This window comes from Thalassophryne amazonica, chromosome 5, assembly GCF_902500255.1.
Source record: "Thalassophryne amazonica chromosome 5, fThaAma1.1, whole genome shotgun sequence".
NCBI classification, from domain to species: Eukaryota; Metazoa; Chordata; class Actinopteri; order Batrachoidiformes; family Batrachoididae; genus Thalassophryne; species Thalassophryne amazonica.
Window position 1 is genome coordinate 53338345 of NC_047107.1, and position 23247 is coordinate 53361591.

Sequence of the window (23247 nt, forward strand, 5' to 3'; positions counted from 1 at the left end):
TGGGGCGACTGTTTGTTGTGATTTGGCGCTGTATAAAATAATTGATTGATTGATTGACAGTGAACCAATTCCGATTGAACGCTCACATTGCGCATGTCATCACACAGCTTCTATGAGGAGTACAAAGATGGCCGATGGCTGGCTCAACAGTCCACGGAGTTAACTTTTCAGCAAAAAAAAAGTATGTTTCTATCTCATATCATTCAAAAATTCTTTATAATTTAGTAAAGGTTGGTCTTAGACGTCGTATATGACGGCGTCGTCCCCAGAGGGTTAAATAACTGCAGATTTTTGAGGGAAATTCTGAATTGAAAACTTAATATATTTTTTAAATTAAAAAGAATAATCAATAACATTGCAAATAAACAACTATTATATGCTTGAAAGGAGTAGGAATGAAGTGTAAACTTATCAAGTACCCTTCTAAAAAAAAATTTCAACAACAGCGGTAGCAGCACTGGCTTTCTGCTTTGGTTGTTTATATTTATGTATACGTATGTATGTTAGCAAACTAATAATCAAATGCACAGCATAGAAAACATTGTCCTCATTTCATCTTTCCGTTGTGCTCCTCTATATATACTTTTTTTTTTCTCAGTATGAAAGTCGCATTTTACTAAAATTTACAATTCCACGTTTCCAATAAATGGGGTCAGTGCAATAAAGAGAGTATTTCCATTTTGGGGGGACTGACCAGTTTACCAAAATTGAGGATTGACAAAGTTGAGGGGTCCACAAATACAAAATCCCAGTGGACACTGACAAAATTCACAATTCCAAAACATGCCAAAATTGGCCTAGTTTTTGCCTCGAACACTTTCAAGTTTCACGTTTTATGTTAAATGAAAGTTCAGATTCCTTATAATTTTCCCTGCTAGGAACTCAGTGAATAACACTCTACATGACTCAGAAGTGACAAACATTGTGGGACAGAAGGACAACAAGCACACTCTCTATGGAAGCTGCCGTGTTGGATTCTTAGTGCGATCACATGTGCAAACTGCGTTCTTTCATTTGATCACTAAGGGCCCTTGGGCAAGGTCCTTAATTCCCTTGTTGCTCCCAGTGTCTCGTGAGCGCCTTGTATGGCAGCACCCTGACATTGGGGTGAATGTGAGGCATTATTGTAAAGCGCTTTGAGTGTCTGATGCAGATGGAAAGCGCTACATAAATGCAGTCCATTTACAGTAGTGTTCAGAATAATAGTAGTGCTATGTGACTAAAAAGATTAATCCAGGTTTTGAGTATATTTCTTATTGTTACATAGGAAACAAGGTACCAGTAGATTCAGTAGATTCTCACAAATCCATCAAGACCAAGCATTCATGATATGCACACTCTTAAGGCTATGAAATTGGGCTATTAATAAAATTATTCGTTGCTGCAGGAAAAGCACATCAAGAAGTTACAGTAAGGAGTTTTCTGTATCACACATTTGCTTTCTGACTCTGTTAACACAAAAAGGAGAGACCAAGGAAAATGATTCTGTCTGGCATGTTATACTGTTCTGTGACATTTAATTTTTTTGCTCTTATCACGGTAAGAACACGTTCTGCAAAAATGCAATTAATCATTGAGGTTGTAACTTCCAACAAACAAAAGCTGACAGTGTCTCAGTGAAGGTAAAACCTCAATAACGCTGCTAGTAGCACCGACTCAGTGGCAGAAAGTGACTCAGCAAACAGGTGGAGGAGTGAGGATGACGGAGAGATCGTGATGCTGATGAAACGCTGCCTCTCCCTTCAGAGTGCAATCACTCCATCATTCTGGTTTCCATGGCGACCCAAGCCTTCTCCCTGACCCCATGTGAACAGATCTGCAGGATTAGTAAAGAGAACTCAGATGTCGACAGCACTCTAGTCACTGCCACGTAGGCCTGAGAAAGAAGAGTGTGTCTGTGTGTTTTTTTTGTTTTGTTTTGTTTTGTTTTTTCTACACCGCGACGTGACCACGCACGTGTCATCACGCCAGCTGGGTGTCCACTGTAGCTTAGCGGATAAACGCAGCTTATGGGAAGATTATCTGTCAGCATTCATTAATTGAAATAGGTTTTCACACTTAGAGTCCATTTAGGAAATATGTGTTTTTCATATTCATCCGTATTTAATTTCCATATAAGACAAGAAGAAGCCACAACTTTTTTATACAGTGCTTAGCATGATACAGAAGTGAACGCAACTTTGTGGAAAAGTAATTCAAAACTGTATGTAAAGCATTTATATCTATGCACAAGAGGTAGAGTAGAACAGAGATTAAAAAAATCCTGGGGAGAACCCGAGGTCAGTCAAGGTTATTGACTAGTCTGAAAATCACATTTTTAGCAATAATTTCCAAACTAACTGTAATGGGATGGATTTAAAATAGATATGAATCAGCAAACACCATACCATCAGCTCATTTCTCACTTCTTTGATTGTGATTTGTTGTGATCAACTCAGTAATTTTCCAGTGCTGCTACTGTGTTTGCAGTATTCACAAACACATTTATGGGGAGATGGCTCAGGACACAATTGATGTTCTCTGAATGCTTGTTATACCAGAAATCATATACGTATGTACCACTCTGCTATGTGCCTTTTGGGAACTGTAACTGAAATTTCACATCTTCTGTTTACGAAAGTCCTTCTCTGTCCCACTCCACTATGAAGCTGCTGATGCAACACACCAAAGTTGCGCTCTGCACAGTTTCTCCAGTCATTCTCTGACAAGACAGAAATGATGGCTCTTGGTCCAGTGAGACATCAGCATCAATTTGACGCTTAGCCTAGGCTCGTGTGTCATACATCACACTGACAAAGTGAGGAACCTTGGGGGTAATTTTTGATCCTACTTTGTCTTTTGACCTCCACGTTAGAGATATTATGAGGACTGCTTTCTTCCACCTGTAAAATATAGCGAAGATTCGTCCCATCCTGTCTATGGCTGATGCTGAGACCCTGATTCTTGTGTTTATCTCTTCTAGATTGGACTACTGCGATGTTCTATTTTCTGGTTTACTTCAGTCCAGCATTAGGGGTTTCCAATTCATTCAAAATGCTGCTGCCAGACTTTTTACAGGAAGCAGAACGTTTGACCACAGTACACCTATCCCAGTGAGATCAGATTTTAAGGTTCTACTACTAACCTATAAAATTATTCACAGACGAGCACCTCCCTTCTTAGCTGACCTAATTAAACCTACGTACCGGTCCAGGCTTTGCGTTCTCAGGGTGCGGGGCTACTTTGTGTCACCCTAGGGTGAATAAAAAGTCTGTGGGTCACAGAGCTTTCTCTTATCATGCCCCTGTGGAATGATCTCCTTGCATCAATAAAACAGTCTGTGGAGACCTTCAAGTCTAGACTTAAGACGCACTTATTTTCCCTTTCGTATGGCTAGCATACTGGCATAGTATGTTACTATGCTTTTTACCCTTTTACCCTTTTAAATTCATTTTATTAGTAAATAGAGTGGGTCGCGGCCTCAACTTTATCTAATGTCTGGGTCTTTTAGTGAAGCTTAGGGCTATAGTAGCCAGCGATCACCTTAGTATTTCTTCTGTTTTGCTTGTTGCTTATTGCTGACAAATTATACCATATTTGTTGTCTTTCTACTGCCTGATTCTGTTATTTTTTTCTCTCTCTGTTTGAGGTGCAGCTCCATCCAGAAGTGGGAGTGGGTGTCTTCTTCTCCAGGCCTCCCATCCTGGAGACCAGCATGGACTCCCAAATGTCCTATATATATGTATTGTCAAGTGTGTCCATACCATGGCCCAAGCAGAAGGTCACCCTTTTGAGTCTGGTTTGCTTGAGGTTTTTTCATCAAATCAGAGGGAGTTTTTCCTTACCACTGTCATCTGTGTGGTTGCTCTAGGGGTTAAGGTTAGACCTTACTTGTGTGAAGTGCCTTGAAGCAGCTTTGTTGTGATTTGGCGCTATTTAAATGAAATAAATTGAACTGAAATTCATTCATAGCATAGAAGCTTATAATGTCTTCAAAGTTGACTGGGTATCTTGTTGGCGTCCCTCAGTAGTCTCCTTCTTACGCAGTCACTCAGTGTTTACGAATGGGCTACTCCAGACATATTTACCGTACTGTTTATATTTCTTAAGATTTGATTGAAATGAAGTCGTGACATATTCAGTGACTTGCAGATTGTTAAATACCGTGAACCCAAACATGTGGACAGCAAAACTACCTTAGGTCACACACCCATTGATGCGAAATAAGGAAGTCAGTCTCAATTTATAATGTACATTGTCCCTTTAGACAGACCTCTTACGCGGGAATTTATTAACAAATTATTATTCAAACAAACAGAGTGAGTAAAGATAAGTTTACCAGACACAGAATTCTGTGGATTCGTTCAGCTGGCTCCTCCTATGGTAATTCTTAGCAAATCACTAGCAGGGGAGAGAGCAGAAAAGACTGAAGACTCTCTGACTACACTACATTTTTATAATCAGAATCTGCTCTCTGTTGAGTGGTCAGAGTCCCATCCATCTTCATGGTCCAGCAGTGGCCTTCTCCCACGGTCCACCCACTGTGCTGTCCCTGTCTCCTTTTTTCTCCTTTGATAGGCAAAATCTCCTTCACATCCTTATCAGCTTGCTTTGGGCCTCCTCGGCATGGTTTCCAATTCAGGTCAACTTGAAATAATACTTCAATTTAACATCACTGATAAAGAAGTGATCCTGTTTGTGCTTATGTGATCAAAAAATGCCATGTCATGTTTAGGCCATGTGGCTGACTAGGTCAAACTTAGATGTGAAAAGCAGGGCCTTGTGTTAGTGGAACCGCTGCCTGCTGTTTACGTCTTTTCACATGATAAGATAATGAAAGGCACTTAGATTTTACAAGATATACTTTTGATGCAGACAAAAGTACAAAAACTTACGGTGCAGATATCAAGAACATATTTACTCAGTGTAAGCTTGCTGACAGTCATCGCTCTTAACCTCACATAACCCCAGCAGAAAAGCAACAATGTATTAACATGGGTTTTAGAGAGTCTGAAGTCAATAATATTATATGACATATGTATTTCTAAGTAATTTATTAACAAAATGTTCATGTATCTTCCCCTGACTTGTTTGAAGAAAACTGGCTGTAAAGTGATTATTTGTGCTAACAACAATTCTTACATTTAGTTTGTCCAATTACCTATGGACTCTGAAAATGTAGGGACTGTATAAAAGTGATGTAATTGGTAAATGATTTATACAGTATTTTTGTTCAACCACTTGAATTAAAGTGAAAAGTCTGTACTACAGAAACTGCTAAGCACCAGCCTCTAGTGGTCATCCGGAATTCATAGAACCGTAGTTACATACGCAACTCTCCTTTGTTTTATTTCAACTCCATTGTGGTAGTACATAGAGGCAAAAGAGCAGAAATGCACTGTCCAAATATTTATGTACCTGGCTTGTATGTATGTATGAAGTGAAGCTTGATAAAATGATGGTTATTGATGTGTCCCTACAGTGGCAGTGGAGGCCTGTGTCCTGCATGGGTTGAAACGGCGAGCTGCAGGTTTTCTGCGTAGCAACAAGATCGCAGCTCTATTTATGAAGGTGGGGAAGAGCTTTGCCCCGGCTGAGGAACTGTGCAGGAAGGCCCAGGAGCTCGAGCAGATCATTGAGACGAAGTGAGAGAGCATTTCCATTCACACACCTCAAAGGCTGTGAGCCCCTTACTAAGAGCACGACACACAACTGGCATCCACTTACCCAAGTGTTGTTTTTAATTCTGAAAAGCCAGGGCCAAAATTATACTCATGCAAGTCTGGCTGCACTTGTTAATACTAGAAATTTGGCTGCTGACTTTGACTTTGCAGACTTGTGGAATCAGTGGATACCCTGATTGCAGAAGCTAAGCAAGGAGTTGCAGTGTTTGGATTTGCAATGGTCCTGAATCAAGACTAAGTTCCAGGCTTTCAGTGACTTCCTGGACTCGGCCATCAGTAGTGGATTTGTATGTGGCCCAAGTGTTGACCTTGTGGAGACATTCGCTTATCTTGGGCTTCAGGTCTGATATTTTTGCATATCAGCAGACATGCATTCATGGCTCTGAAATGCCCAGACCAGCCTGTGTGTCACCAACAACCATACCACATTCAGATTCACTTAAATCCCCTTTCTTCACCATTCTGATATTTGAACTTCAGCAAGTTGTCTTCAGCACATCTAGATGCCTATATGCATTGAGGTGCTGCCATGTGATTGGCTGATTAGCTATTTGTGTTAACAAGCATTTGAACAGGTATACCTAATAAAGTGGCCGGTGAGTGTAGGTTTACCTGTCTTGCTCACTGAAAAACTGGCTTGGCTACGGTTATACATGTTCTCCAGCTTCATTAGCTTGAAGGGGATGAAGCCATAAATGATCAGTGGTGGGCACAGTTCAGCTAATCCGATACCAGATAATTATTGAAGCTAATGTTTTTGCTATTGGATTAGCTTTTCAGATAAGTTTTAAAACCATCATTGGACCAGTTATCTTCCGATAACTTTTTTTTTGCTGGTAAAGTTTAACGGTCAAAGATGTTTGTAAACCCTAAAATCAAACATTTTAGTCTTTGTTGTGTGTTTGTAGCAGACTGGCTGCCTGTCGCTTGCTGATAATGTCATCATTAAGCACAAAACGTGATTGGCCGGTTGAAGCAGGGAGCATTGTGGGTAGTGTAGTTCAGGTTCACTTTGGACGTTACAGTGAGTGAGAGGGACTTTTCTTCATATTTAGACACTGTTTTGGATTTTAAAAAAGGACGCTTTATGTGGATTATTTATTCAGATGAATCCCACTGAAACTAACAGGTAAGAATTTATATTTACTACGTGTATTTTACTCTGCCAATCAGTGCATTAATGGATGTATTTTGGTTGTTTAAGCTGCAGGGTTCAAAGCGTGCAAAAAAAGCGACAGCTTTTAGTTTGTAAATTATGGTGTATCTAATACAGAGATAAACTGTGACTTCTGATACTGTGTTTTCCTGCTTTTGAAAGATGATGACAGTGTTTGGGGTTTTATTTTTTATTTATTTATTTTTCTTGTGTTCTTTGTGTTTGTGATCTTTGAATTTACCCAGCAGTCCCTGCGGTGCTTAAAGTGAAACTGATTTATCACAATCCAACAGTGTAATCTGATGTGGCCGCGTCCAAATCAGTACTAATAGTTATCGGTTATCTGTAATAAAGATAGATTTTTTTTTTTTTTTTTTTAGCAGTTTATCGGTTTATCATCATAAAAGATAACTTCAGTTATCTGATTAATGGTCACCGAAGTTAACTTTTTGGTTAGCTGTGCCCACCACTGTAAATGATTCAGTTTAATAGTTGTATTTTAGTTGTATTTTTCAGCTACTGTCCTTTGAACATAATAGAATCTAGCAATAGACATGCTGTAACGATGCTTTGTTTTTGGTATTCCCAGAGAAATAGGAGGCTGCAACCTCCCCTAGTGGTTGCTTCCATATATCTAACCTTACTTACAGTAGTTAAGTCTCTGTGTACAAAGTCCATATAAAATAATAACACACAGTCATTAAAAAAAATCACTTCGCCTCTACTTGATATGTTCTTGCACATATCTGTGGGTCAAATGGTCAAAGATCAGCATTACACTATCTTCATTGCAAATCTTAAATTGAAAATAAGTGGGAGATTTTAATTTGTGAAATCTAATTTTATACTTATGGGATCAAAAATGACAATGATTGACACAAAACCATCTAAACTGACATATAAGTCGAAGAATTACGTTCTGTATCCATCGGGCTACTGTGTATTCCTGGATACAGTAGTATGAAGTGGATGAGTGTCTGCAACTCCCCCTGGATGAGATGCCAGTCCATCACAGGTTACTTCCCCAGATAAGGCCAGTACAGCTGGATGATCTGGGACAGTGCAGCAGATGAAGCATCTCATCCAAGAACACAGACAGGTAGCCTGAGGCATACACCTGGAATCAAACATTTGTCTTTATATTGGTAGTCCATCTTCTATCCCATAGAGTCCCCTATTTTGCTCTGCATACAGTAGTGTTCAGAATAATAGTAGTGCTGTGTGACTAAAAACATTAATCCAGGTTTTGAGTATATTTCTTATTGTTACATGGGAAACAAGATACCAGTAGATTCAGTAGATTCTCACAAATCCAACAAGACCAAGCATTCATGATATGCACACTCTTAAGGCTATGAAATTGGGCTATTAGTAAAAAAAAGTAGAAAAGGGGGTGTTCACACGCTACAAACTCATAACTACTATGTTCAAACTGCTTTTTTAGCAATCCTGTGAATCACTAAACTAGTATTTAGTTGTATAACCACAGTTTTTAATGATTTCTTCACATCTGTGAGGCATTAATTTTGTTGGTTTGGAACCAAGATTTTGCTCATTTACTAGTGTGCTTGGGGTCATTGTCTTGTTGAAACACCCATTTCAAGGGCATGTCCTCTTCAGCCTAAGGCAACATGACCTCTTCAAGTATTTTGACATATCCAAACTGATCCATGATACCTGGTATGCGATATATAGGCCCAACACCATAGTAGGAGAAACATGCCCATATCATGATGCTTGCACCACCATGCTTCACTGTCTTCACTGTGAACTGTGGCTTAAATTCAGTTTGGGGGTCGTCTCACAAACTGTCTGCAGCCCTTGGACCCAAAAAGAACAATTTTACTCTCATCAGTCCACAAAATATTCCTCCATTTCTCTTTAGGCCAGTTGATGTGTTCTTTGGCAAATTGTAACCTCTTCTGCACATGTCTTTTATTTAACAGAGGGACTTTGCGGGGGATTCTTGCACATAAATTAGCTTCACACAGGCGTCTTCTAACTGTCACAGCACTTACAGATAACTCCAGACTGTCTTTGATCATCCTGGAGCTGATCAATGGGTGAGCCTTTGCCATTCTGGTTATTCTTCTATACATTTTGACGGTTGTTTTCCATTTTCTTCCATGCGTCTCTGTTTTTTTTTTTTTGTCCATTTTAAAGCATTGGAGATCATTGTAGATGAACAGCCTATAATTTTTTTGCACCTGCGTATACGTTTTCCCCTCTCCAATCAACTTTTTAATCAAACTACGCTGTTCTTCTGAACAATGTCTTGAACGTCCCATTTTCCTCAGGCTTTCAAAGAGAAAAGCATGTTCAACAGGTGCTGGCTTCATCCTTAAATAGGGGACACCTGATTCACACCAGTTTGTTCAACAAAACTGACAAACTCACTGACTGAATGCCACACTACTATTATTGTGAACACCCCCTTTTCTACTTTTTTTTAGTAATAACCCAATTTCATAGCCTTAAGAGTGTGCATATCATGAATGCTTGGTCTTGTTGGATTTGTGAGAATCTATTGAATCTACTGGTACCTTGTTTCCCATGTAACAATAAGAAATGTACTCAAAACCTGGATTAATCTTTTTAGTCACATAGCACTACTATTATTCTGAACACTACTGTATATGTCAAAAGTATCTATACTTACTGTGTGTATTTTACAGGACAGCTTGAAATGATTTGTGCTGGAACTCTGGCCCATCCATAAACAATCGAGTATGCCAAAGCTTTGTGATTTCATCTCCTGAACTCCATGCTGCCTATGACGTCAGAGCTTCATGAGTGGATCTGCTCATTTTTTGAGTATACATGCAATTTTAAAACATCTTGTCTTTTGCTCTCTGTCCTCTTGTAGAAAAAACCAAAGCTTGCAAAGCCAGGACAGCCTACGTAAGATGACACGACTGCCCAGCCTCAGCCCACAGCCTGTCAAGAACCTGTGGATCCGCACGGCTCTCTTTGAGAAGGTGCTGGACAAGATTGTCCTATACCTAGTGGAGAACAGCAGGTGTGTTAATAGAGTAGGTGCTATGTAATGGTTGGTGTTGGGAGGAAGACTGTGTTACCTCTGAATGTGCAATATTTTGTCTCTTTCAGTAAATACTATGAGAAAGAGGCTGTTCTCATGGACCCTGTAGATGGGCCTATCCTCGCCTCCTTGTTGGGTAACTACGACATGAGAAGTGTTAGCTTACATCATAGCTCTATCCTACTCAATTCAATCTCAATTCATTGAAAATGTGGTGACCACAGAAACCTTATATATAGTTCAGACTTAATTGTCCCCCTTAAACTATCAGGAAGTACTTCATACCATTTTGATGGCTCATTCTTGGCCATTATTTTGTTACAGCTATGAAAAATATTGTATTCAGTGTCCCTTTTTAAGTATGCAAACAGGATGCTGAATGTAATCTGATGCTGAACACAGTGTTACAGTGGGTGTCTGCACCATGTGACTGTACACCTTCATTGTGTCAGTTGGGCCTTGTGCTTTGGAGTACACAAAGATGAAGACAGCCGATCACTTCTGGACAGACCCCTCTGCTGATGAGTTGGTGCAAAGACATCGTATCCATGGTGGATACTGCAGACAGGACTCTCCCACCAAGAGGCCAGCTCTGTGCGTAAGTATGATCACGAGTGATGTTACCTCACTTAAGCCCCTGTGCATACATTATTGTGATGAAGTACATTATTGTGATGAATACAAAGTCTGGCAGGACTTCAGTGGTTGACTGCTCTCAGACATTTTCCTCTCAAAGGCGTTCTGTCTGGTTAAAGATGAGCTGCTAAGATTGCTGTATTAAGTGAAGCAGACTGTGTACACGGGAAAAATACAGAGTGTCTCTGAAACCTTAATACTTATCAAACTCAGGTCAGGTTGGCCTGTCCTACAATGATACGGTGGCTTTTACAGTTAGCTGGTGCTTTGTATTTTTCACTGCTCAAGCCCGTGAGCACTGGGGCCAGATCTATAGATGACACGTATTCTCATCAAACATGGATGTGCAATTTCTTACTTGGAAATTGACATTTTTAAAGGAAGAGCATGCAGTGAGAATGTGCACATTTCATATGCAATATACATCAGTCTAAGACAGTCCATTTCATTTCATTTATTTGTTTATTTGACAGGGACAATGCAGTCAACATGCTGTAGATCGAGCAATGTTTGTGACTGATGTGATGCACAAAGAGTTTATAGCGTCAACTAATTCACACCTCTTGTCCCTGCTTGGGCCTTTCTACAAATTACATGATTCAGAATTCTACAGTTTACATAATTCATAATTCTACAATTTACATAATTCATAATTCTAAAATGTAAATAAATAATAAACAACCTCATTCATCATTTCATTCGATCATCGCATGTAAAATTCTCTTACATTTCCTCACCTACCAACACACATCCATAAATTACAAAAACTTAAGAACTGAATTCCTGTGGGTTAACACACTCACTCCTCCATTCAATCCTTCCTTGACCCACTTTTTTACTCAAACTCCAAGTTTTATAAAGTGGATAAATGACAGTCTTATGAATGACTTAAATCAATCTGATCTTCAAAACTATTCTTGCAATTATGATTGGATTAAAAATTAGACTAAAATACTGAGTGGATACATTCACTTTGTTTAAGTTTCACCATGATGCACATGTCGGATATTATTTCACTTTGTACATACACCACTGTTACTGTCTGGGGAATAGATAAGCTGATTCAATTTTAGGGTTGCTTGGGGGCATGTATTTGCATATTAATGAGTATTAAGTTACCACATCTCCAATGGCTGTTACATCAAAATGTTTGACACATGATAGTAATGAAATGTGACAATTATGGTGCTGATTTGTCAGCACTACATTTTAATTAATATTCTGAGTTGCCTAAATCTTGGCACACCACACTGGATCACAATGCAGTTGAAGTTAACCAAGATTCACGTACAAGTATCTTGTAAGTTATCAAGTTTACTAAAATGTGAACAGAAGAATCTTACTTATTCTGAAAAAAGTGAGTTCCTTTAGCTTCTCACTGTTTGTTTTTTTTTCTTCACACTTGAGTCACCACAGCAGATCAAAGATGGATCTGCTTGTTGATGTAGCACAAGTTTTACATCAGATGCCTTTCTTAACCCAGCTCCACATTCATAGGTGGTCTTGAACCAAGAAACTTGTCTTGTGAAAACAAGTGCACCACTTCACTGCTGTCTTTTTCCATTCTGAAAATACTCTTCGATTTAAGTTACGTTAAGTTAAGTTAACCCCATGAAATGTTTTTTTTTTTTTTTTAGAGTGCAACAGATCATACATGAATATTTCCAAGTCACTTCTTTGGCTTCATTTACATCAATCATTAAGAAATACAAACAATATTGGACTGTATGGTAAATCTGTATGGACTAGGCAGTTCTCAAAAAGTGACTATACAAGAAGGATACTTATTGGCAAAGGAAGCCACCAAGACTCTCTGAAGACGTTATATCCTTCTTTTGTGTTTCGTAATGATTGATGTAAATTAAGTCCAAGGGTGACTTGGAAAAGTTAATTAAATCCATTCTCTCATCCTTTGACTTCTGTACAGAAAACGGACTTTAAAAGTGATGATTTGTATTAAAAATACTTCTTAGTAGTACTTAGTTTTTCCAATTACCATATGTATGTCCTGTGAAAATGGAAGCACTATGTATTAATGGCTGCAGTTCCAAAATGGTAGTTATTTTTGTTAAACCCCTTGAATTAAAGTTGAGTGTCCACACTAGAAACTTGTATTGATTATTTATTTATCCCCCTGATTTGAACTCCATTGTGTAGATGTACAAAGGCAAAATTACAAACATGTGTAGCTGTCCAAGTAGTTATGGGCCACCAAAGCAGTGATCCTCACTACCATAAACACAATTTGCTGTTATTACAGTATCCATAGACTTATCAGTTTATGTGCTACTCTGCTTTATAACTCTGGAGGGAAAAGTACATATGCGCATTTCTGCTTTGTTGTTTCTGATGCCACTGTCCCCTGATCATTACATCATATATGATGCAGCTGTACAAAGGTAATTTGTTTTATTGCGAACAAATATCTAAATTTTTACAATTTAGACATTGTAACAATATATACAATGTAAAATACTGTTACAAATTTTTGCTGACCTGCTATAATTGCTTCTGCAAGTCAACAAAGTAGCATTTTTTAGTTGTTTAGCATTTTTTTGGAGATGTGCAAGATTGCATGTACTGTGGAGTGAGGACATGTGTTAAGAGTAGAATTACATGACTGGACAAGAACAAGCAAGTCTGTGTCAAGAATCTACCTTTTTGTTGTTTTGTTTGTTTGTTTGGGGGAGGGGTCTGGTTATGCATGTGTTGACTTTTGAGATTAAAACTGAAATCCTCCTGGTGTCTGTATTTTACAGGTGATATTGTGTTATGCAGCACCAAAAGGCATTAAGCTTGAAGAATGAAATGCTTGCATGGATGGGTATTATAAAGAGTGAATAAGTTTAACTATCTACTGTAAGTGGTAGCTGAAGTTGGAGGATTTGCAGAAATAACCCCACAGAGTGTGACCTGGATGGAACAACTGGTCGAGGGTATCAGGAGTGCTGAGTGAGTAAAAGACAGGTTTCTGTAAGACAGCAATGAGACATGGGCAGTGAAGGGAGTGCAAGAGATGATGGCTGTGGTAGAAACAGGAATGCTGACATGGATGTGTGGAGTTACAAAGACGACCACAAAACATAATGAGAAAATCAGAGGCACAACAAAAGTAGGAGTGATATCTAAAAGTAGTTTGAAGTGGTTTGAACATGTTGAGAACAGTCAATGAATGTTAGTTAAAAAGTGATGAGAATGGAGGTACATGTTGGAAAAGAGGCAAGGTGGATGGATAGAGTAAAAGAAGATTTGAAGGGAAAGGAGCTGAATGAGGAGGAGGAGCAGGAAAATATGGAGAAAGTCCATCAGGCATATCAACCCTGCATACATGTATGTTAATTTTTCTTTCTGTTTCAGATCCAGAAGCGGCATTCTAGCAGCAGCATGGATGAACGTGCGTCCCCCTCACCATCAGCTCGTGAATATGTGGAGTCACTGCATCAAAACAGCAGAGCGACTCTTCTGTTTGGCAAAAACAATGTACTTGTGCAACCGGTAATGATCTTAATCCTCTTTTCTCTCTTGCTTTGAGATAACGAGGGTTCAGGGTTGAACATAAGTTTTTTGTTTTGTTTTGTTTTGTTTTATTTTTTTTAAGGCATTGTGTACAAACAAATTAGCTCCTCTGTGTGAAAGGGTTGACCCCATTATAAAACTGCCACCATTTATAAGAATATAATTGTTTGATACTATATACCAGAGGAATATTTTAATGTAGTTAAAGCTCTAAGAAACAAACATTCTGCATATCAGCCTGCTGTGCTGACTCAAAATGGATTCAACGGCAACTGTTTTACTTAGAACATACTGAAATATTAATGAAGGAGCTGCAGCATAGCAAAAGATTTACTTTTAGTTCAAAATCTCCATAACCAGTGAGAGTTGTGCACTGCACTATAATGCAGTGCTAAACAGTTGTGTCATTAGCTGTATTTTCATGGACAATAATATTCTGATAGTAACCTAATTAAGGCAATATTCTGAACTAGTGCGTTGCCCCTGGGGATCCACAGGCTCTTGATTGGGTAGTGTTTAAAAAATAGGTAGCTGACATTTTAAGGGTGGGAATAAATTATGAAAAGATTCTATAATGATTTGAAATGGTGTGTTAGTCCAGAATGTTTTTTAGAAACTTAGACCTCAACAGTTTTTAGAGGAAGAACTCAGCCCTTTTATTTACTGTGAATTACGTAATTTTTCTATCTTAATTTGCTGTCTTAATGTATTTATAAATTGTTTAGGTTCTTGTTATCATATACACACTGTTATCATTATTATTGCCATCATTATTATTATTATTTTATTTTATTTTATTACTACTTCTATTTTGCCATTTGATTTTTAAATGGACCACAATGGAAATAAGTGTTTTCACTTGCTTGTGTCATCCATGTATTTTTTATTGTATTAACAGTTACATTATGCACTTACACTGAACTTACTAAATAAAATCACATATGTGTGCATGCATACATGTACACAGAGGCAACTTCACTTTTAATATATAGATGATTTACCGCCCCCTGCTGAATTGGCGTGAGAGTCTAGAATGTATTTTGTCAACATCCATTGTTCAGTGTTGTTTGCTAATATCTGTAGTTTCTCCAAAATTATTAGTCCTGTCAACATTATGTTTTGGTGTTGATCATCCTTGACCCAAAATACATAAGCATACCAAACAGCAAATGTTAGTTTCTCTGTGAACGAAGTAGGTCAGTGTTGTAATGTAACGAAGTAGAAATACTTTTTTTTATTGTACTTAAGTAGAATTTTAATGTATCTAAACTTTACTTCATTATTTAAATTTCTGGCGACTTTCACTTTTACTCCACTACATTTCCTAAAAAAAAAAATGTATACTTTACTCCAATACATTTCCCTTAAACATCTCCGTTACTTGTTACTACAATATAAAAGTAGAAGAAATTTGATTGGGCAATGCCTGTGGTGAAAGTCAGCCAAAGCACAGTTGTACACCGGGAAGAGATACAGTCCTCTACAGCCAGAGCACCCCTGCTGCATCAAGTGCTGTGTTTGACATAAAACAAGTTTAAAAGACAAATATATATATTATATAATATAATAGATGACTGGTTGAATCTGCACCCTGCTGAGGAAGAGGAAGACTGTGGAGGGTGAAAACCATCTGCGCTTTGGACTCCAAAAGCGCACACACACTGACGCACACACACACATACACACGGATCGGCTTGCGATGGAATCCAGTGCATGATCGGAGTTAAGGGGAAATTTCAGTACTGATAAATCTTTCCAACGTGGCTGTTTTGAACGGAAAAATAATAATTTCTCTACATTGATTTTGGACACGCTGGTTCTGATTTAGAAGCAGCACATCCACAATTTATTCATCAACATCGGTCAATAGAATAGAATAGAATAAACTTTATTGTCTGTCCCACAAAGGTCACAGAAATTCTTCTTCAAAAACTGGCTCATAAAATACATGAAACACTCACACAAAACTTCACTGAAAAAAATAATAATTGATTGATTGACAACACAATTGACAGCACATGGGTCTATCTGGTCTTATTAAGGGCTATTACAGTGGAGGGGATGAAAGAGTTCTTGTAAATATTTTTGCAGGCCAGAGGAACTCTGTACCACCTGCCTGATGGCAGTAATTGAAAAGAGCTTGTGAAGGGGGTCTGAGGGGTCCTCAGTGATCAGGGTGGCTTTCCTGATCACCGAGCGACTGTATAGTTCAGACAGTGGGGTTTGGATGAGCCAATTATTTTGCTTGCATGACTGATAGTGCGGAGAAGCTTATTTCTTTGTTTGATAGTGATGAAATTGTATCAGTATGAGATGCTGAAAATAAGAAGTGATTCAATGAGGGATTTATAGACCAGAGTTAAAATGTCCTTGCTGTGGAAAGTTCTCAGTTACCTCAGCAGATGGAGACGCTGTTGTGTGTGTTTTTATAGACAGTGTCACTGTGTTTCTGTGAAGGCTCTCAGTTGTCTAGGTGGTTTCCATAGTAGAGAAGCTTGAATCTTCGACTGGACTGGGTTGCTTGACGGAAGGACGTTTCGCTTCAAATCGCAGACGCTTCCTCAGCTAAAATTCTTGCTCTGGTAGTCTGACTTCTGTCTTGACCCTTGCAGAGAAGAACAAACAGGAGCCACAAAAGCTAGAGTTTTTTAAACCTAACCAGACCCCTCCCACCGAGAGGCAGACTGCTATTGGCTAGTGACTAAACAATTGCTTTAATTAGCACCTATTGTGCTCTAGTTAGCACCCTCCTAATGACAGGGTAGCTGTCCCTCCTAACGATGGGATTGACGCCTCTCCCAACGGCTCTCCTGATGACATGAATGACTCATTATGAACAAAAGACTGAAACTGCTTTGACCTGAGTACCCCATTGTAAACAGGGGACAAAGCATGTCTCAGACCCCCTCCCCGGTTAAGGCTGTGTTTCAGCTGTTTCACATACAATGCCTCCTTCACCCCTCTCTCAAACCATTTCTTCTCTCTGGCTAAGATTTTAACTTCCTTGTCCTCAAACATGTGGTTAGTGTCTTTAAGGTGGAGATGATCTGCAGACTGAGGTCCACTGGCGCCCTCTCTGTGGTGCTGGTATAGCCTTTTGTGTAACGGCTGCTTAGTCTCACCAATGTAGTGTTTGTTACAGTTTTCCTGACATCTGATAGACATTGCTCTGTTTGTAACTAGGGATCCTGTCCTTAGGGTGAACTAATTTCTGTCTCAAGGTGTTAACAGGTTTAAAGTAAACTGGGATTTTGTGCTGTCTGAAGATCCTCTGTAGTTTTTCCCCCTACTCCTGCTAAATAAGGGAGAGACACTCCTCTTCTTCTTGTCTCTGTCTCCTGTCTGTCTGGTCTCTTTGTTCTGTGCAGAAGTCCCAGAGAAAGCACTCGTCCCAGAGATAGCACTACTATTATTCTGAACACTACTGTAAGTGCATAGTCTGCCCTAATCCATGGCACCCTGGGAAAATGTTAATAAGCATCCCATTGACAAGTGACACTTTTCTGCGAAAGGCTTTTGCAAAGTGCAGTTCAATGATTTTAACACTTGACATTTTGACCCAAAAATCAACAGGCTTCTTGGGGCCACCAGCTGAACACACATACCGGGTTGGGTGACAATCAGGCAATTAGGAAAGAAATGATTGTGTTCACAACATTTTTACAAAGTGTGTTTCAGTGACACTGATCGTTGGTCTTTTGACCCCAAAGACAGTATGCTTCTTGAGACAATATAACACACATACAAACTTTGGTGGCAATTGAGAAGTTAAAAAAACATCTTGCACTCACATGATTTTTCCAAAGCATGCTCCAGTGACATTGACCTTTGACTGTTCTACCCCAAAATTAATAGGCTTCTTGGGTCACTGTGCATACTGTATATACCAAGTTTGGTATTTGACCTGATTGACTGACTGGTTGACTGACCACACACAGTGATGTTTAGCCCACTGGCTGCATCGTGGGAAAAAAAAAGACACGGCCCTCATAATGCCAAATAACAGTCATATGATTAGGTGACATCCCTACGTACAGTCAAACCCTCTGAGTGAGAGGTTAACGGGGGAGGGTGTGGGGTTAAACAGCCATTCCTTTACTTTCAAAGCAACAGGCACAGAAACACATCCTTTCTTAAGGGTTACAGATGTTAATATGGGTTGTTGATCAAAATGTGCATAACATGTTTTTCTCCTCCGACATGTCTGTTTGCCTGGTTCCAAACGAAAATGTCTTCTTTCCTCGTGGCTGTTTCAGAGGGATGACATGGAGGCCATTCCAGGTTACCTCTCTCTGCACCAGACTGCTGACCTCATGACCCTGAAGTGGACGCCCAATCAGCTCATGAATAGTTCTGTTGGAGACCTGGATTATGAGCGCAGGTACCAGATGCAATAGTATCATAGTCATGCTATCTGTCAGCAAAGTGACAAACATCTCATTGCGTTTTCATTGTTCATGTTATTATTTAGCATTTTGATGTATATTTGATCTACCCCTTAAGAAAACATATTTAGTTAGTTTAATAAATCATATGTAAAGGTTATATGAAGCCACGTAAACTGTGCACGTTGTGTTTGCTGCTCGTCTCTGCTGTTTGTGTAACAGTTGAGTGTTACTGAATAATGCAGCGTGTTTGTGTGAGGCTCGAGGGGTTTGCATGTGGCGTAAATGCTGCTGCTGTGATGAGACTTATTTTCAGCACACTAACTGCCAGCAGATGGCTCATTGACTGAGACACTGAGACATCTCTCAAACTACCAAACCCTGTTATGTTCCTCTGTATCCATGGTTTCGCTCATCTCTCCCACAAAACAAAAAATTGATTGTTGCAATATGCAGCTCTGTGCCTGTTTGTGCATGTGCACACTCTGGATTACTCTCTTTATTAGCCATAAAATTAATGTTCCTTCTTAGTTAACTCGTAATTAAAATAATTAGCTGAGCGTGGCAGCTGTTTTATCACTCTGCACAAAAAGGCAGGTTTTTACTTATTTATTTTTTGCTGTCTGTCTGATCTCGTGTTTTTCAGTGTGTACTGGGACTACGCTATGACAATCCTTTTAGAGGAAATAGTTTACCTGCACTGTCACCAGCAAGGTCGGTGACACAAACCTTTTAGTCTAGTACTATTAGACCAGGCTGTGAAAAAGATGTAATAACCCTCATGTTTCTGTGGGAATTTCATTTTTTTATGTTTGTTCTTTGTTAGTATGACAATAAAAGATTTTTTGTCATTTTCAAATGTTAATCTATACACACACATTATGCAGAATTATTTACAGTTTTTTAAAGTAGTCTATTAAAGCTACAGTGTGTAGGATTTAGGGGCCTTTGTTAGCAGAAATGTAATATAGCATTTATTACCATGTGTTCATTATTCTGTTACCTGCAACAACAAATTGTGTGTTTTGATCAGTTGAGAATGTGCCCTTCATATCTGTGTGGGAGCGGGCCCCCTCATGGAGGTGGTCATGTTGATACAGTAGTCCAAAAGGACATACTTGCTCTGCCTTTCATATTTTGCAGGTGACCAGAAAACTAGAGAAAAGAAGATGAATCAGCAGTTGCTCCCCTATACCCTATGTACTTAGTGCAGCAGATAACAGAATATTTACAGTGGAATCCTTCAAATGGTGAGCAAGGACCAAATCCGGCACAAATACTCCTTAGATATTACTCTTTTGAAAAAAGGGACTGGCCACTTGAGTTTTAAATAGGCTGCCAGGTCGGGGTCAATTGAAGAATTACACAGGACTCAAAATTTAAAAATGTTAGTTTGGACTATCTATAACTAAATGTTATTAAGTTTTTGGGTAAAAACAGCAACAATGGTGACAAAGGTCAATTTCAGTTTGTACAGGGCTCAAAAGTTAAAGTTGCTTCAATTTTGATAAAGAGTGATGCAAATTATTGGTTGAGTTAATAGGGTTTTAAGAAGGAATAGTTTGGACCATGTGTCATGCTTAGTTATCATGTTGGGGGGTAACATATATCACATGTCATAGAATCCAATGAATGTCAACATTGTTTGACCTTTACTCTGGAGACCAAGCATTCAACACAGTCAAAACTATTCCATTTATTAATCCTATTAGGACAACCAATAATTTGCACCACTTTCTACCAAAATTGAAGCATCTTTAATTTTTGACCCCTGTACAAACTGAAATTGACTTTTGTCACCATTCTTGCTGTTTTTTCCCCCCATAACGCCATAACATTTAATCATAGATAGGCCAAACTATACCTTTTTCAAATCTTTATGTTCAGACAAGTAATGTGGTATATTTTTCAATATGATTGGCGCATTTTTTTTATTTTGACCCCTGTTTAATACTTTAAATGAATTGAAAATTCAAGTGGCAGTATGTTTTTTTGTTTTTTTTTTTCAAAAGAGTAATGTCTAAGGAGTATTTGTGCTGAATTTGGTGCTTGCATCAGCATTTGAAGGATTGTTTCAGTTACCTGCTGCACTAACTGGCGAGCAACTGCGAGAACCCCCATTTCTGGGAAATGGAGGATCATACATATTGCTTGACACAAGAGAAGACAAAGGAGCACGAATGCCCATCATCAAACAAGACAAAAATGTGAAGGGACACAAAATTGCAACCGGTGACAGTATAATGCAATCGGCAACCTCACCACTAGATCACACTAAATCCTACACTGTGTAGCTTTAAGGCACATAGCAAAACATTTCAGAGTAATAAAATCGTGTTATTTTTTTAGGTTCATAGCACTTTGTCTGATTCGGAAAAGAGTAGAATAACTTGATGTTGTTGTGTAATTATAGAATATTTCACCCAAAAGAGCTCAGTTTTAAAGATAAACACTAGTCACATATTTTTATTTAGTCTTTAATGCTTGGCATGCTTTATCATCAGTTATTTGGTATTTGGCAGGGGGAGGTTTATTCTTTTTGCAACATCTTTGCTTTTTGATTTTATTTTAATGATGCCTAAATTTATGTAGTTTTGGATTTCAGTGTTTCAGTACTTTTCTATCTAGTGTTGTCTGTGAATGCACCATGGGCACATAAGTCAACAAAGATTGCAATCTCAAAATGTTAATTAAATTTTTCCTCATTTCAGGTGATTATTAAAACTCAAAATCACAGAATATCTCATTGAGCTTTGCATTGTTCACAGCATACAGAAATGAGATGTTTTCCTGTCTCCACAGCTTTATCCAAAATCATTTACAAAATTTGATGGATTTTATAATTGAGGCCAGGCCTACTTTTATTCATTATGGTTTTAATACTCTGAAAGCTTTGAACAAATACCTGCTTACAAATATATGTATTTACAAGTGAAAACCTACTGAACAGTAGAAATAATAATAGAATAGAATAATAATAGAAATCATTACCTAGAGGGGGCACTCATTAGAAATACATGAGGCATATGAACCCCCAACCCATAATACTGTAAATGTAAATTGAATGCATTCTTGGCTTATGAATATTGGTCCATAGCTTTTTTTTTTTTTTTTTTTTAAATCCTGGTTACAACTATAGTGGCAGTGACAAAAGCACTTTTGGTGCTGGTAATAATTCAGTTTACAGTAATGAGGTAAATGCTCCTTCGTTGTGGTCATCATCTCTAGTGGACAGTGGGGGAACTGTGGTGCTGGTGAGTCAGGACGGGATCCAGAGGCCTCCATTTCGCTTCCCCAAAGGGGGCCACTTGCTTCAGTTCCTCTCCTGCCTAGAGAATGGACTGCTTCCCCACGGCCAACTAGACCCCCCGCTTTGGTCCCAGAGAGGAAAGGTCAGCACCGGAAATCATTCCTGATGTCAGGTCCAGAACACAAAGCAGCAGTAATATACAAAAATCAAGAGTTCAGAGTAGATGCATTGTTAGCAGTGCTGATTATCAAATGGTCACAATTGTCGCACCACTACACGAAAAATGTCTACTTCTTTTGCAAATGGAGTATCTGGAACTCAGACTGTGTTGGAATTTGTTTGGTATTATTTCTCTCATCGCAGGGAAAGGTGTTTCCTCGGCTGCGGAAGAGGGCTCCTCAAGGATCTGGATCTTCTGACTCTGTCTCAGATAAAGAGGAGGATGAAGCCACAGATTATGTCTTCCGCATCCTCTTTCCAAACAGCCAATCAGAGTTTGGTAAGAGTCTTTTTCTTCCACAGAAACATTTTAGACACTGTTGCTTTTTCATGAACATGTTGCTCCTTTGTTCCAGTGTTCATAACAAATCCTCCCCCTCTGACCACTTCCTTCTCACTTCAACTGAGTGAACAGCCCCCCGCCAAAACAGGAACTCTGGTTGTTCCTAAGAGGTCCTGTAGCTGTCCTGAAGAGGCCCACTTGCTCTCAAGAAACAGTTGTAATTCTACCACACCTTTAATCATCTGTCAGCTTGCCTTACTTTAATTCTCTCCATCTAATATCCTCCTGAGATCTTCTCTGCCTTCAAGGAGGATTTATTGATGTGCCTCTTTATTGAAGCTGAACACTCTCTCTGCCACTTTGTGTCACAACCTTTTGTTGTTATCAGATTACAAAGCAATAACCTTTTCCAGCTGATTGTGGACAAATGATTGAATATTTCTTCTTTAATGAGAGACTCCTGTTCAAATAATCTCTTAATCATGGACTCTGATATAATTGATTGTGATGGTGTTGATGTTACGCACAAATTCTAGTTTGCATAAATAATTGTTGTTGCATGACCTTTTTCCCCACCAGGAATCAAGAGCAATGAAATTGTATTCTGAACTGCTCTGGGTAGATTTCAGTTGATCAGAGTGATTCTTATCATGCAGAAACTTTCCAGCTGTGTTCATTTGAGTGTACCAAGGTGGATAAAAAATGATATAAAATCTATCAGTTACCATTTGCATTCTTGCATTTGGCATTTGCTTTTATCCAAAGTGACTTTACATGTCACAAAAAAAAAAATTCAAAGTTTGGAAGCTTACAAGACACATCAGCAAGACGTGCAGTCTTAAAGTTCTTTGCGGTGTGGTGTGTAAAGGCGGTTTTGCACTTGTTGAACGATTGTAGCCATTTCTTAAAGACTGCATGGTGCTCAGATGGTTAGATCATTCCATCAGTACAGGGCTGCTGCAGAGGGTTTAGGCTGATGCATGAGGCAATTTCGAGGTGGCAACATTACGCATCGTTACTGAGCAGAGCACAGAGGACATCAAGTACAGATTTAGTCACTGCCTTGTAGCAAACAACAAGGATGTGAATCTGACGCAGG

At 38.8% G+C, this 23247-nt stretch overlaps 1 protein-coding gene across 2 annotated transcripts in view; it reads left to right on the forward strand.

Moving 5' to 3' along the window:
* Positions 1–23247, forward strand: part of sgsm1a (small G protein signaling modulator 1a) — a 153355-nt gene that overhangs the window by 99544 nt on the left and 30564 nt on the right. For both annotated transcript variants that reach the window (XM_034170256.1, XM_034170257.1), the window contains 9 exons: positions 5462–5624; positions 9686–9838; positions 9928–9995; positions 10312–10457; positions 13853–13990; positions 18268–18392; positions 19043–19110; positions 21625–21788; positions 22010–22145. In XM_034170256.1, coding sequence (XP_034026147.1) covers positions 5462–5624; positions 9686–9838; positions 9928–9995; positions 10312–10457; positions 13853–13990; positions 18268–18392; positions 19043–19110; positions 21625–21788; positions 22010–22145 — 1161 coding nt within the window. The remainder of the gene's footprint in view (positions 1–5461; positions 5625–9685; positions 9839–9927; positions 9996–10311; positions 10458–13852; positions 13991–18267; positions 18393–19042; positions 19111–21624; positions 21789–22009; positions 22146–23247) is intronic.